Source organism: Barbatula barbatula (assembly GCF_947034865.1).
Source record: "Barbatula barbatula genome assembly, chromosome: 12".
Taxonomy (NCBI): Eukaryota; Metazoa; Chordata; class Actinopteri; order Cypriniformes; family Nemacheilidae; genus Barbatula; species Barbatula barbatula.
In genome coordinates this window covers 19,403,376-19,419,216 of record NC_136775.1, presented here as the reverse complement: position 1 = coordinate 19,419,216, position 15,841 = coordinate 19,403,376, and the positions used below count along the sequence as shown (strand labels likewise).

Here is a 15,841-nt window from a genome sequence, read left to right as displayed (position 1 = left end):
ATGGGATCCCTGTTACATATAGCTTTGGATAAAACCGTCGTCTGCTACATAAAAGGAAACTTTCTTGATAAAGACCCTTTTGGGAGAATAATGGAATTCCTAAAAATAGTTCTGAAGGATTATGCCCACATAATCTCATCAATTAAATCGATACGAGCATATAAACACCCGGCGACCTCATTTCTTCCATCCATTACTCCAGCAAACCTCATCCTTCTCTCTAGAGTTTGTTTTCCATCACAGAAGAGAGCCAAGCCAGTCTACCTTTTTCCACATTACCCTAACACATTATATGAACGTTTATGTGTGTGCGGGACGGATGCTTACGTATAACTGCAGTTGGGCTGTCGTGGGTCCAGGTGCGGTGATAGACTCTCCTTTCTCTCCCCCCTGCCTCAGAGGAACGGTTTTTGGGCGGCTGTACAGAAAGGTGGTCCCCCCGGCCTGATACTCGCCCGGCGGATCGACCGCCCACCGTCCATTCACAACAGACTGACCCGCTCCACTACGCAGGGCTGCACAGACACATATGTCCAAATTCATTTAATGGAGACGTTCAATAGAAGCATATAGTGACCTGGGACTAACAAACTCCAAAAATACAAAGAAGCTACCATACAAGAACAAAAGAAATGGCCCATGACTCCAAATTTCCTTTTCAGTAGGACGATTTCGTCAAGGTCTCGGATTTAGAAGAGTGATAATTAGATTTCGTCTACACATTTAAAGCTGTAGATAATTACAGACTTAAATTTTGCCTGTGAGGCTCCGAAGATGTTGATGTTTTATGAGTTTCCTACCATAATCACACATCATAGGCAATTAGGATTTTATAGAGCTGCTTCAGGATAAGCTGAGTGCACACAAGTCAACAAGAATAAAAAGGCAAGGATGTCCGGAAACTAAAAGGATGAGTAAAACATATCGGTATGAGCTCATAAATGTCTTTATAAAGTCATGATGTTTCTTGTAATATTTTTAAAATCCCACGCACTTTGCGAAAAGGGTTTCCCTTTGAATTCATTCAAAGAAATAATCTAAATCTAAATAAAGAAGTGCTATTAACTGACCGACGTATTACAAATGTGACGCATTTTAAAGTTACATTTTGATGTCAATTTCACTATTGCACACACAAATATTAGACAAAGTATTGAGTTTACATCAGAAGTAACTCTTATTAAATTACAGAAACAATGAGAGTAATCCCTGAAAAGTAATTCCATTACAGTAACTAAATACTTAGTAACTAGTTACACCCAACACTGAATATGACACACATTTCTCTCATTTGGGCATGATCAGCTGTGCTGGATATTCCGAACCAGGTGTTTACATACCAAAGTTTTGAATGTAAATGTGGAATACTCAAAATGTGACAAGATTTTAAAAATAGCATTATTTGTGCGTATTTAGGGAGTCTTTGATATATTGGTTATCAACTTTAAACATTATACTTACTATAGACCGTTTCATCATCATCAATAATTTGTTGAATGGGTCCTGTAGTTTGGTCGCATTTAAACAAGCCGTATGGTATATTGACATCTAGCGATTGAGATCGGTATCCGAGTCTAAATTCAAAATACTGTAGTGACAAGTTTAGCCAAGTAACGGTTCTTCTTTTGCTTTTAATCAGAAATAATCTACAGGCACCGTATTGTCTGTGAATGTGTACCGGAAGTTAACTGCAGCCCACAAACATGTCATGCGCAGTAATGTTTGTTTATGTTGTCACTGTATCAACTACACATCAACTAATCCTCAATGATTTGCATCTACAGTTACGTTCAAAATAATAGCAGTCAAACATCACTAACCAGATCAGTCACTGTCTTTGGTAGAAATTATATTTCTATATGGCAAATATTTTACTAGTACGTGTAGTAGAGTAACAGAAAATAACAGACCCAACAGCTATGACATGCATACTGCTAATTCAGAAAGAAAATGGAAAACTGCCCTTCGAATGGATCAAAGAATAGCCAAAATGGCAAAGGCCAATGATGATGTAAAAACTAGAATACTCCTATGTGAAGCCAAGCTATCGGCAAGAAGCCCCCCTAAAGTCCCATTGTTGAAAAAACAACATGTGCTGAGGAGGTTACAATTTGCCAAAGAACACATTGACTGGCCTAAAGAGAAATGGCGTAATATTTTGTGGACTGATGAAATCAAGATTGTTCTTTATGGGTCTTGGGGTCGCAGACAGTTTGTCAGACGACCCCCAAACACTGAATTCAAGCCACAGCACACCGTGAAGACAGTGACGCATGGCGGCGCAAGCTTCATGATATGGGGATGTCTCTCGTGTTGTCGGGCCTATTTATCAGGTTCTGGGATCATGGATCAGTTTGAGTACATTAAAATACTTAAAGAGATCATGTTGCCTTATGCCAAAGAGAAAAATGCCCTTGAAATGAGTGTTTCAACAAGACGATGACCCCAAACACACCAGTAGGCGAGCAGCATCTTGGTTCCAGACCAACAAGATGAACGTTATGAAGTGGTCACCCCAATCTCCAGACCTTAATCCAATAGAAAACTTGGGGGGTGACATCAAAAACACTGTTTCTGAGGCGAAACCAAGAAATGCAGAGGAATTGCAGTCATCCTTAATGGAATACCTGTTCGCAGGTGCCAGAAGTTGGTCGACTCCATGCAACACAGATGTGAAGCCTCTTCAGAAACCGTGGCTATACAACTAAATATTAGTTTGATTCACAAGAACGCCAAATCTTCAAGCATTTTTCACTTTATACAGTAAATGTTTGAAACAGAATGTGCAGTGTTCCCAATGCATTTGTGTATTGGAAAAAAAGGATTTCACTTTTTAACACACTGCTATTATTTTGAACACAACTGGGGTTGACTATAGGGTTAGGAGAACAAGTTGACATGTTTTTTGAGGGATTATCCAAGTGTTACTAGATATTAGAGAGACAGTCTACTAATACTAATACTAGTTGACAAGAAGTTGCAAAGTTACTTATCATTTGTAAATATCTACCATTGAAATAAAGTGTCTTGGCATCGGTTTGCAGTTTGGGACGACGTCTATCAGATATTTTGACATAAATTGACACGCACAAGCAAACGCGCGAACACACACACACACACACATTTTTATAAAATATGGTCAAGACCCAAGTACTGTATCTGACATTAACCATGTTAACCTACACGTTATTGTCAAATCAACTAGTCCGTCACTTGCATCCATTTTTAAAAACATGAAAGAAAGTTTATCCCTAAATTAAACTTTCACAGCCTTGAAAAAGAGCAACGTCTGAGCAATAAAACTGGGGCAGAGAGGATAACACAGAGGCACCAAAAAGGCAGAGAAAAAGAAGGTTGGGAAAACAACAGTACTGTCAGTGCAGCTTTATGCCTCCAAGGCACAATCACACACAAGAACACACACACAGAAATAGACCTGGGCGTACAGAGATACAAACACAGACACGTCCACGACTCTGACTCTGAATTCACTTACGAAAACATGCCCCACATGACTTAATCCTGCACATTAAACTCAGCGAGGTCTCACGCAAGCACACACGACCGTCATCCGTTAATATGTGCACTCTTGAGTCATGTTCGGACTGATATTAAGGAGAGGACATTCACACAAGACACTTCCTGAAGACAGATTTGCTGAGAGAGTGTTGTGAATGAAGGCGTTCATGCTTTCAGATCCTGTAAGGGTGACTCCACAGCAGCTGTGATGAATTTGAAACATGATTTCTCATTTCTCTCTTTCTGGTGATTGCTTTTGTTTATAAGCTGGAAATTTGGCAGGAGGTCGCAGCTCAGCTTTGGTCTCTCTGAGCTTGGTATTCCCCCTGAAACAATGATGAATTCATGCTAGTCTTACACCAGCGGCCAGGAACATACCTAGATTTGTGATATAAGACAGTGAGTATAAGTGTGCTCATACACACACACTTATAAATATCACGATCAACGTCATAGTAAGAAGCTCCACTTAACTTCTTCTTTTTTAAATTAGGCTAATTTAGCTAATCTTCGTCTGCAATTTAAAGGAATAGTTTAAACATGAAACCACAAAAAGCACAATGGAAGTAGTCAATGCGGCGCACTTTGGTGCACACAAATGCAAATGCAATTTGGAGGCTATGGCACCGAAAAGTCTTCAGCAGATAACGATTAAAATCTTCAAGGAAAATGACAGATTATTTTGTCATATTCTTGCACAAACCATAATATAACATACTACAACAAAATAGAAAAGCGATCTTCCAAGTGATCCGTTCATATCGCCAGCGACAAAGCGAGGTGATGTCATTCATTTCAATGGTAGCCTAGCGACATCCAGCGACACGAGCGACAGTGACCGTTGGCCCAGGTAATAGGCATGTCTAGCGACGCGACAAAGTAGAGATTTGCCCGTTGAGGGAAGTCGTGCCACTCGGCGGCCATCTTTGATACACGCCTCCGGGAAGTTAGGCCAGATATTACGTAATTCAAACAAGACTTGAATGGGAATACTGATATTTGGACGATCGCTGGCTAAAATTCTATTTAAACGACATATTTAAAAACAACATTTAAAAATGACGTAAACTGTACCATAAAGTTTGCATCCTATGATCAAATTACACTTAAAAACATAATTTTTCAATGCACTTTAGATACACATGCGCAAAGGCGCATGATGTCATACAAATTGTTTTCCGTATTAGCAGAAATGATAAACTATCATTTTAAATGTTTAATGCTTAAGCTTTAAAATGTGAATTTGGTCAATGTTTTGGACTTCAATTTTGGCATCATAGGACCTTTTAAACTTTCAATATGTATCTATAAGAACAGGAAGGTAGATTCTGTAAATGAATTAATACATGTTTGGATGACAGTGAGAATATAATATGAAAATGTCCCACAAGGATAAACAAACAACACAAACACGTAAAGTTAGTACCCAGGTAGTTGGGGCTGTCTCGTCTCTCTGTGATGTTGATAGCCGTGGCTCCTGGTGGGATTTCCAAGATTTTGTAGTAACCCAGTGGAACGCTTGTGTTCGTAAAACTTCCTGAGATCCTCTCGCAGGTTCCCTCCTCACCTCCACACACACCACAGCGATCCCGAAGCAACCCTGAACCTAACACGCCATCACAACCCTCGCTCTGAGAGAGACAAATGAAGTAAAAAAATTATTATAAAAATATGAAAGTTAACAACAGTTTAGAGTAATAATCTAGAGAGCAACAGTTTCACTGTCCTCAAAGTGTCATCACTGAAATTTTGCAGATGTTTATTTGTAGTTTAATAGCAGTGGGCGTCCATGACAGATCTCGTGCCAGCGATGGTGAAACTATCATTTTAAATGAGACTGTGTTATCTCACCAGACAGCGGCCTCCCACACACACATCATTGGGTGTGTTGTTTGCACACGGAGTTCCATCTCGTACCCTCTCCGCCTGGCGGACGTAGAAGCGGTAGCCGACGGGTCGACAGGTCAACTCACACTGTTGCTCGAGGCCCACTGCCACAAGAGACAAAAAAATGACTGACTGTTAATTACAAACATATATATTATAATTCATATGATCCATTGTATTTTATTATGCTTCTTTGTGCAGCAATACCAAGCACTCAAGACTACCAAAATACTAAACTTGTGGTTAGACATCACAACTATCCAGAGCCGATCCTTCCTGAGCCTTCCCTTGAGTACCGAATCAAAAACACTATAATGTAAATAAAGACGCTATTTTTATAACTTACGGATTCAACTTTAAAGGAATCATTTGGAAATTTCCATTATAAAACTTCATTTATTTAATTACTTTACTCGGTCTCGGAGTAAAGTAATTTCTGCGGGGCAAGTGATGACATGCGCGTAATGCGTCTTTACAAATGTATTTAAAAAAACTCTAAACAACGCGTCTAAATTTATAGTCTAAATTTAGGGACCGTCTCCAAACTTACATAGACTACACATTAATATACACGTTTCTAACTTTAATAGCATTCAAAGGGAATGACTTACAGTCACAGAACCAGCTGTAATTTCAGCTATAATGCACGCCTTTTAGATTTTTGATATTTATAACAAAACCGTCAAATAATATGTAAATATTGCTGTGTAGTTCATGGCTGGGTTCATGGCTGACCACCCACAGTTCCATAAAAAGCTATTCGATACTCAGCAGCTTGCCGTGGGAGTTGTTAATGCTTTCACATGCAATGAGGTGAGCCAATCACAACAAAACATATTTACTTATAAACTTAAAACTACGGTAGCAAAAACTGTACATGAAATAGTGCCAGAAATAAAATAAAAATACTAAATGGGACATAAAAGGAAAAGCAGTAGTAATGTAACAGTAGGATTGGTTTAAAAAACATCATCAGAATTAAACCTTCTGCACGCATAGCTCTTGTTTTTCCATTCTATCTGACCTCTTTGTGGACATATGGTCCCCCTCAAGTCCGGATACAAACTTACTGTCTGATGCATATTTGAATATTACACACAATACTAAAAAGCACATTTGTGATCTGGCATGCTTTGATCTGATTGGCTGACTGTAACTTCCGAGAATAAAAGCACAAATGCAAGTGATTTGCCCCGTCTGGAAATATAGTTTACAAGGTACATTGCAAATGAAATGAGTACTATGTCTCAGCAAAATTAGAATAACGCAATAATCAAACATGGACTATTAAAACCATTTTTCTTGTTTGTTTTCAGAACTGTGCCTTTGATTTTATAACCGTGATTTTAACGTCTATACACAATACACCGTTTTCACTGTGTTTTTTGTGTAACCATTCATACGGATCTACTTTCATGGTTTTATACATTTAAGTTGATCCCAACCCATCGAACACGGTTGGTAACGTATCATATGGATCCCATTTGCAAATGTGGACCAGACAAGATGCACGTGGTCTAAGGTATATTTTCACATGAGGGTACTCACTCACACTGACTTTAGGACACAAACAAAAGAGTTCGGCAGACATTCCCACCCATCTTTTTCATTCTGTCACAGTTATCTTTGAGAGATTATGGCGTAGACAATAGTAGAGAGAGAGAGAGAGAGAGAGAGAGAGAGAGAGAGAGAGAGAGAGAGAGAGAGAGAGAGAGAGAGAGAGAGAGAGAGAGAGAGAGAGAGAGAGGAGAGGGGAGGGGGAGAGAGAGAGAGAGAGAGAGAGAGAGAGAGAGAGAGAGAGAGAGAGAGAGAGAGAGAGAGAGAGAGAGAGAGAGAGAGAGAGAGAGAGAGAGAGAGAGAGAGAGAGAGAGAGAGAGAGAAAGGGTGACAGTCATAGGCAGAAAATGAAAAGGGGGCAAGAAAAAATAGTTTTAATAACGGTGACAAGTAGTGAAAAAAGATTTTGATTATTCAAAAAAATTATTAGAATAATAGTTTACTATAATAGTATCAATTGCTCTCTCTCTCTCTCTCTCTCTCTGGTGTGCAGACTGTATATTTAGACTAAATATACTTCCCCACTATCTCTGTCTCTAAACAAACTCACAGAGAGAACGAGTGCATGAGACAGGAAGACAGACGGATGACGAGACACAGAAAGAACAGCACAGGATGAGAGAGGAATCTGTTCTGAGAAAGAGGGATATACAATACAGAAAGAAATGGAATGCCACAGAAACAAGCCTGCAGATGAGAAATCCAGCAGCCACAAAAAGAATCTGGACACATTTAAAACCATCTGAATGTCACTGTACCTGAACCAAAATAATAAACGATGAGGGAACACATGTGAATCATTTCACTAATAGAGGTTTTATTATCAGTGGAATATATTTTACAAAATGAAGACAAAACACCAGTTAGCCATCGCACTAAAGTTTATTTGGAAAAGTTCAACCATCCTTGCTGGATTTGACATTTTGTTATTTAATTCAGAAACATTGTAAGTGTGGCTGAAGTCTCTTAATACTTTTCAGGGTTACTGTCAACAAGGATAGTTTCCCAAAAATAAAGATGATGTCATCATTAATGACTCTTTCCTCTTTGAAACACAACAGAAGATATTTTGAGAAATGTCTCAGGAGTTTTGCGTTCATACAGTGAAAGTCAATGGCTTACAATGTTGTGTTTGTGTCAACATCCTTCAATATATCTTCTTTAGTATTTTGCAGCAGAAAGTAATACAGGTTTGAAATAACATGAGGTTGAATAAATGATGAAAACATTTACATTTCGGGTGATCTTATCACCCACCTCCACCCCCAGCTCCACTTTTCTAGATCTGTTTAGGGGGGATATTGTGCCTAATATTGCAGCTGCATCGCTTGCATGTTGACCGCAGCATGTGTGCGTATAGCAGTAGCAAGCCTTTATACATGTTCTGTGACAACAGCAGCCGATCTAATTCAGCCGAGACCAAAATGACATGCCATACTAATCCACGATTGGCTCCTGTAGACCAAGACCAATGTTTGATTGGCTGAGAAAAAAACTGGTGGTGTGTGTGTTACATGATCGAATCCGGTTTAAATCAGTGAAAAAACCCTAAATTTCAGACATTTTGGACGTGGAAGCCGACAGAGTGGGCAGAAGTTACGCAAAAACGAGCCCAGATGTAGTGCTCAAAGGCGATTTGATCAAAAACACACATTCATCCTACGCAGACGTCTCTCAAAATATAGAGGTGGTGTCAGTCTGAACTTTTGAAGTCACACTAGAGGACTATGTTCAGAATACTACAGTAGCTCCCTGCATACTGTCTTAAAATAACATACTGACTATGGTAAGTAATGATTAGTTTGACTGGCATGCAGGTGTCATCTCAAAAGATTATCACTTTAAAAAAAAGGTTATAACTCTTAATTCCATTTGGTGTAAACCTGTCACAACCTTTGGCAACTATTTACTCCCGGTAAATCTGACACACTAGAAAGGTCAAGTTGAGTGTATTACACACTACATAGCATGCATGGGGCTATAAAAAGTTGACTTAACAAGTGGAAATAAGTTGGTTCAAAAATTGTCTGACCGACTTCACTTTACCAGTTGACTGGACGTACACATGCAAGTTTAGGAGCACATGTTGGTTTGGTGGTTTGAGCATGCGCACGCACACTATAACAAGATATGCCATTTTGTTCGTCCGTCAAACGTGCAGCACGAGATCAAGACAAGCTTCATATATAGAAAAAGTATGATAAAGTGATAAAATGAACTTGTTAGATTTACACCATCTACATCGCACGCGAGAGAAGCAATGCGACAAAAGACCATATGTATCCATTATAATCAGTGGATGTGGCAAAATGGGTTTACATTTACATTTAGTCCTTTAGCAGATGCTTTGATCCAAAGCAACTTACAAAGAGTTTGGTTTATTGTCTTTTGTCGTGTCCTGCGTAGACATGGGGTAAGACTCGATGTTAGTGATGTAACGATTCACATTGAGTTTTAATATGTGACGATTCAAATCGGTTGAGGTGAGAACTGAATCGTAATAATGTTGTTGAACACGTTGAAATGCAAATTCACAATGTCACTTTCATTTCATTTCTTTTTTCTTTGTTTTCAGATTCTTAATTGTGCCATTTTATTTGTTATTTTATTTTATTTTAATTTGTATTTGTACTGCGTATTTATTGATTTAGTTAATTGTTTGTTTGAAAATGTTAACATTGTTGTTGTTGACAATATGACATTGCTGAAAGGTGGGCAGACCATCCAGTGTTGAACTGCTTTGTTTTAAAGTTGCAGTTCTAAAAACTGTATATTTGACATGTTTATGGATGTTTTAAGAAACCAAAGAAATAGACAATGCCTTAATATGTTAAAAGTAAATCTTAAAAAAATGAGGATTCTTTTATTTTATTGACTGTCATTTATTATGTTAGGAAGTATTGCTTTTATTTGACCTTGTTTATATATCATTCAACATTATATTTTGATAGGAAGTATGGCTTTTATTTGACATTTTTTGACATTAAAGATAATAAACAAAACTTGAAACCTGCAGTTATAGTTTTATTTATAACATTGCTAGAACACAAGAACATTACATCTTTGTCATTTGACCCAATGTATTCTTTTCCACTAACAAAACTGTGTTTGCGGAACAAAAAAAGTGTAAACTGAATTTAGTGATTTGAGTTAACTAAACCATTTGGTCCAAAATTGAGTAAACTCAAAAAAGCTGTGCAGCAAGTTGACAAGTTAAGTCAACTTTTAATTTTTTACAGTGTAGGGCTTAGTCAGTCAGCCACCCACCCCAGTATACATACCCTACTATACATTGCAGAAATACTAGATGATGTTAGTATCCGATTCTGAACGTAGTCCATCTTTCTCTCACACTCACAAACACAGCTGTTTCTCTATCTGTGCCATCCCTCCCTAAAACTCTCTCTGGCCAGTTAAAGTTGCTGTCCTTCCCAACTCCCCTAAAACTGTTTACAGTTCATGCTACATGTCCCCAGTCGCACTGCTATCACGCTGTTCTTGCTCCTCACAAAACACATCTCCCTCTCTCTTATATTCTCTGAGCTGGGTGGAGAGATTTTGGCAGTGGAAGACAAAGACTGCGAGAGCTTTGGACCAACGAGAGGAAATCGAAAGGAGGGAATGTTTGGGAAGAACTGAACGAGGAACAGAGATATATTAAAGGACAACTGATTCTCCATGTATGCACTCCATATTTCACCTTCAGCGATAGATAGTTCACTATTCACTCACCCTCAGGCCATCCAAGATGTAGGTGTCATCTTTCTTCAGTAGAACAATAAAGAAGACCTTCAGGTACATCTGCAGCCCTCTGTGCTTCATATATGTATGTATGTGAATGGGGTCAACAGGGTCAAGATATATCCAACACAAGGGTGATCCCAGCGGTTCCTGGAAACGGTATTTTACAGCTTCCACCAAACGCCAGCACTTCCTGTGTTGCAAAAATGACGTATGCAGTATCTCAAAGGTGAACGGACACTGGTTTGTTTACTTGGTTAGGGTGGACATGTGTGCAGAACTGAAGACACGTCATTTATGCGATAAGGACGTTTGGCTGAAGCTGTATTATACCGCTTTTAATTTGATCAATGATATTGAGTTTATTGCAAATAACGATCGATTCGCTTCAAAAGACGTCAATATGTAACCAGGAGCCGCGGGCATCGCGATTGTGTTCTTTACGTTCTACTCATATGCTTCCGACGCCCATGCATGTGTTCTCAATAGCTTGTAGGAGCCGAGCAAAATTTCATTTTTCTCTGCAAATGACATGGACGTAACTCCAAGGGAATAAACTAATTGATATAAATGTAAACCTTGAATGCATTGTAAGTCACTTTGTATAAATGTATCTGTCCTTCTGTTGAGCCAACATCAAGAATTTCCATGCTAAATGACTTCACCATTTGCCTCTCACTATTGTATGTTTGCAATAAAAACCTTTACGGTGCGTTTGTGAAAGCTCCTGTCCAAGTTTGCAGTCCAAAAAGAATTTGTGTTCCACATAACATGATTCAGAATGACGTTAGGGTAAAAATAATCCAATTTTCATTTTTGTGTGTATTATTATTTTTAACTGGTCCTGGAAACCCTGGCATACTGAGAGAATGCCAAATCATACACAGACCTGTACAGCAGCACCATGCAATAACAATTACTACGCACACACATGCGCATTCAATCCCATAATGATCTTTAGAGTCGAGCCCTCCGAAATCTGGTCTCCCGGGGACAGCAAAACAAAAGCAACTAAACAGCAGCCAAACCTCCAACACCCTGTCCAACAATGGCTCCACATAACCTCTGGAATCTATAAAAGTTTTATTCCCAATGAATACTGACTTATTCTTACACCTCCCACATCCCAAACAAAGTCCTGATGTCACACTGACGCCGCTTGTGCAACAGCTTATGGCCTGAATACCACTAACTGTTTTGATTTCATTTGACGTAAATGTATTTACATAGAGTTTAAACAGAGGGATAGATATCTCTTCAATGGAACTGAATGCTTATATTGAACTCTGTCCAATATTGAATCCTGAACTCTAAATGATATTCGGCATTGTCTGTTACTGAACTTTGTCCGGGATTGTGTGTGATACTGATCAGCGTCCAATGCAAAACCTTAATTCAAAAATATGAATATTAAGCAACATTTAATATTATACTGACTTATATGATACAAATGCAAACATTCCTTACACAAAACTTTTGGTGAAAAATATCATATAAAATACTGAACTTCTTTTCATATGAATCTTTCTGAACCGTCCGATACAAAACTATGCACAGAACACTGTATTGCATAACGCCATGCAAAACTCTGCCGGATCACTTTGATCATTTCCAAGACTTCACTTCTGTTTTTCAAGAAATACACAACACTTGACTCACAACTATTACATTAATCCTAAAACCCCAAAAACAGTCATCTAATATTTCGCCAATGTTGTACTACTCTACTGTATGTCACGCCAACATCTCTGTTCCAGCTTGTATTTTTAAGAAACCTTGGAAATTAGTGTTGGCACTTCTCGTGTTACAGGATGAATCACTTCTGCTGTAGCATTCCTCATGAGCCATTCACTTCGGTAAATATCATGATCTGAGGATCTAAACTGAGAATTTGTTTCTAGGTTCTAATTTCAGATTTGGGTTGTAAACTCAAGGTTCCAAATGTAAGAATAGGGATGTTTACTGTTAGATTCAAGAAAAGATCTCATGAGTATTCAGCCTAGTAAACTCAAAATCCAAACTTTCTTTGCTGGAAAGATCTGTAGTCGTGTCTATATGGCTGTATGTTAGAGAGGAGTTCTGGTGTGGGTCAGACGGCCCCCCTTTAACAGCAGATTGGGTGTCACTCCATTTAGGTCTGTCCTCACTTCCCCCTTTTTCAAGCCTCTCACTTACTATTCAGCTCTTTCTTCCTCCATTCAGGTCTTCATCCTCTCATTCACAAGCCCTTTCATGCCATCCATCCATCCATCACAAACAGCACCATTTTTCATCGGGTTGCCATGACTCCCTAACCTCTGTCCTCTCCGACTCCTCCTCCCTTATCCGATTTCTGCACTTTAAGTCCCTTTCTTTTCTTTCTCTTTCTTTTCTGTACTGTTGATTTATAGTTGTGGTCTGTTCCACCTATTTAGTCTAGGTGACTTTTATAACAGCCTGTCGCACATTCCTGGCTTTTGAAAACTGTTCTTCTCTTTAACTCTTTATTTTTCTGACACAAAGACGTTGCTTGTACAGTAACGCCCTTCACCTCCCACAATCTTTCATCTTCACCACTTCATTCATTCCACCTTGCCGCTGCTGTCTTATTGGTCATTTACAGCCTCACAGAAACACTGCTCGTCTCTGCTTATCTTTAAGCTTTGAGCTTTCTTAGAATCACTGACTTTTTACGGCTGGTTGGGCCTAAATGGAATGTGCAGGTTTTTCACATTTTCTACGCTATTTGTAATGGTGAATGTGCAGAAGGTATTCAACTATTGCGAAATGGGTTAATAGAGATGAGAAAAGTAGTTAAAAGTAGTCAAATATTAAAAAACAAACACGCAGATTGACCCACAAAAAGTAACTACTCTTAAAAAAAGGTGCAACATAATGCCATTGAAGAAAAATGTCTCGATGTATGTGTCCGTAAAGAACATCCGCAGTAGCTGTTGCACAAAATGTCATTTACAGTGAACGAAAAGTTCTACAGACTATAAAAAAGGTCATAAAGAAAAGAAGAGAATCAAAGATAGATCTTCTTATGGCTTTCAGAACCTTCCTTTATAAGCGATCACTTTGATACACTGTGACCCTGGACAACAAAAGAAGTCTTATCGGTAAATGTTTGTAAATTGAGATATTTACATAATCTTAAAGATGGATAAGAAACAGTTTTACTGATATATGGGTTGTTTGGATATGACTAAAAAATGGCGGAGATAGAACCGTTTAAAACTCTGGAATCTGAGAGCGCGAAAAAAAACGAAATATTGAGAAAATTCACTTTCAAATTGTTAATCAGACTGTAACAGGCCATCCACTCACAAAAATAAAGTTTTGATATATTTAGGGTAGGAAATGTACAAAATATCTTCCTGGAATATGATCTTTACTTAATATGCTGATGATTTTTGGCATAAAAGAAATGTGAACTTTTAATGTGCGTTTTAATGTGAACTTTATATGTAGTCCTTTACCCATTGTGTTTATTTTACAATACTAAATTCACAAACTCTGCTTTTTGCGATAGTGAATTCAAGGTATACATTTGATTTATATGTGTTTCCGGGGAGTGATCAAATTATTCTCATGCTGCTACTGTGAAGCTCTACCAACCATGCTACCAAATTTTCAACGTTCCCATTAAACCACACAAAACATCGAAAGTTTCTGTGGAATTGCCTGCTGCTGGTAGAGGCGATAATAAAAAAAACTCCAATAGGTAGTCTTTGAAGGAAGGCACAAATGACAGACTATTCTGTAGTATGAGGATTGGTAACTTATCCATCAACAGTTCATGAAGGTCTCTTAGAAGGCAATATGGAAAAGTAACAAAATGGCACAAAAACACAGTCTAATATAAATGTGAATGTATTATGAAGCAAATCTAGAGCCAAATAACTAGTGTGCAGTTATTACGCAGTAAACTCAAGATGCTGGACTTCATAATAGCAGTGAGGTGTGAAACGGGATAATGTTCCACCACACCTCTAATCCTTCTCTTTTCCATTTGTACCCCCTTCATTTCCGTTACTAACCTTCGGTGAAAGGCTCCCAGTCATACAAACGTCCCATAAACTCCTGACTGTTAAATGCTGCACACTGCTCAGCCCTGGGGTTCACTGGAGCACCTGGACATGCCTGGAGAGAAAGAGAGAGAGAGACATAAGTTATGGTGTCTCACATAGACAACCATGACAGTGTGTGTGTGTGTGTGTGTGTGCTGGGTCAACCTGTGACAGAAAGTGATACATTAGCTACCATACGGAAATGATGAAGAACCTGAAAACACTCACATAAATTTCCAAAGAGAGAGAGAGAGAGCGAGAGCAAGCTATGAGATGTGAAGTTTGTGACACAAAGAAGGAAAAATTTAGAAACCACCTAGATTGGAAATCAAGAATCGCTTTGTGTGCAGTTTCACATGAATAAACTAAAGAAACCTAATTATGACAACAATGACATTTGGCTTAATTAACTGGTGGATTATCTGCAAATAAATATGCATCATGGAAAAGTTATCAAGATTGGACATCTTGATATGAATATTTTACTTATTAGAACTGTAAGAATGGCCGCAGTGCTATTGTTCTGAAAATCTGTCTGTAGCCAGCTAGGTGGGACGATAGCCGTGAGGAAACGGCGTGAGGCCGGGAGCTCCGGGAGCATAAAAGGATGAGCGACAGGAGTGTACGACGAGAGAGGACCAGGACTTTATGGTGTGTTTTATTGGGTTTTGTGTGGCCGCCAGACGACCGTGAGGGAGCTGTCGGCATTTTACTTTTGGTTTGTTGTTTATTTGTTATATTAAAAGTCTGTTTAAGTTCTCCGGTTCCTGCCTCCTTCCTTCCTTGCTTTTGAACTTGCTACACTGGCATTCATGTTTGTACCTCTTATTTGATACTGCTTTAAAATATATGGATCAGACTGACTTTAAACTTGAATGTTTTCATGACGATCAACATGTTTCTTTTTTCCTTTTGGCTATGCATGTGTTCAATAGCATGATTTATTGTTTTTCACCATAAAGAATGTCTGTGTAAGCTCTTTTCAGGGTATACAGGTTGCTTTACGCACATAGCACACATAACATTCAGAAAAACCTTTTGAGATAAGGCTTTAAAACACAAGACAGTTATTAGATTCCGCAGAT

General features: G+C 38.5%; 1 protein-coding gene across 1 annotated transcript in view; it reads right to left on the bottom strand.

Annotated features, from left to right (window-relative positions):
* adamtsl4 (ADAMTS-like 4) overlaps positions 1 to 15,841 on the bottom strand; it is a 41,210-nt gene that overhangs the window by 9,010 nt on the left and 16,359 nt on the right. Inside the window, exons 5-8 of the mRNA XM_079469174.1 lie at positions 14,727 to 14,829; positions 5,371 to 5,510; positions 4,946 to 5,150; positions 328 to 515 (exon numbers count right to left, since the gene is read on the bottom strand). Of these exons, the coding sequence (XP_079325300.1) occupies positions 328 to 515; positions 4,946 to 5,150; positions 5,371 to 5,510; positions 14,727 to 14,829 (636 nt within the window). The remainder of the gene's footprint in view (positions 1 to 327; positions 516 to 4,945; positions 5,151 to 5,370; positions 5,511 to 14,726; positions 14,830 to 15,841) is intronic.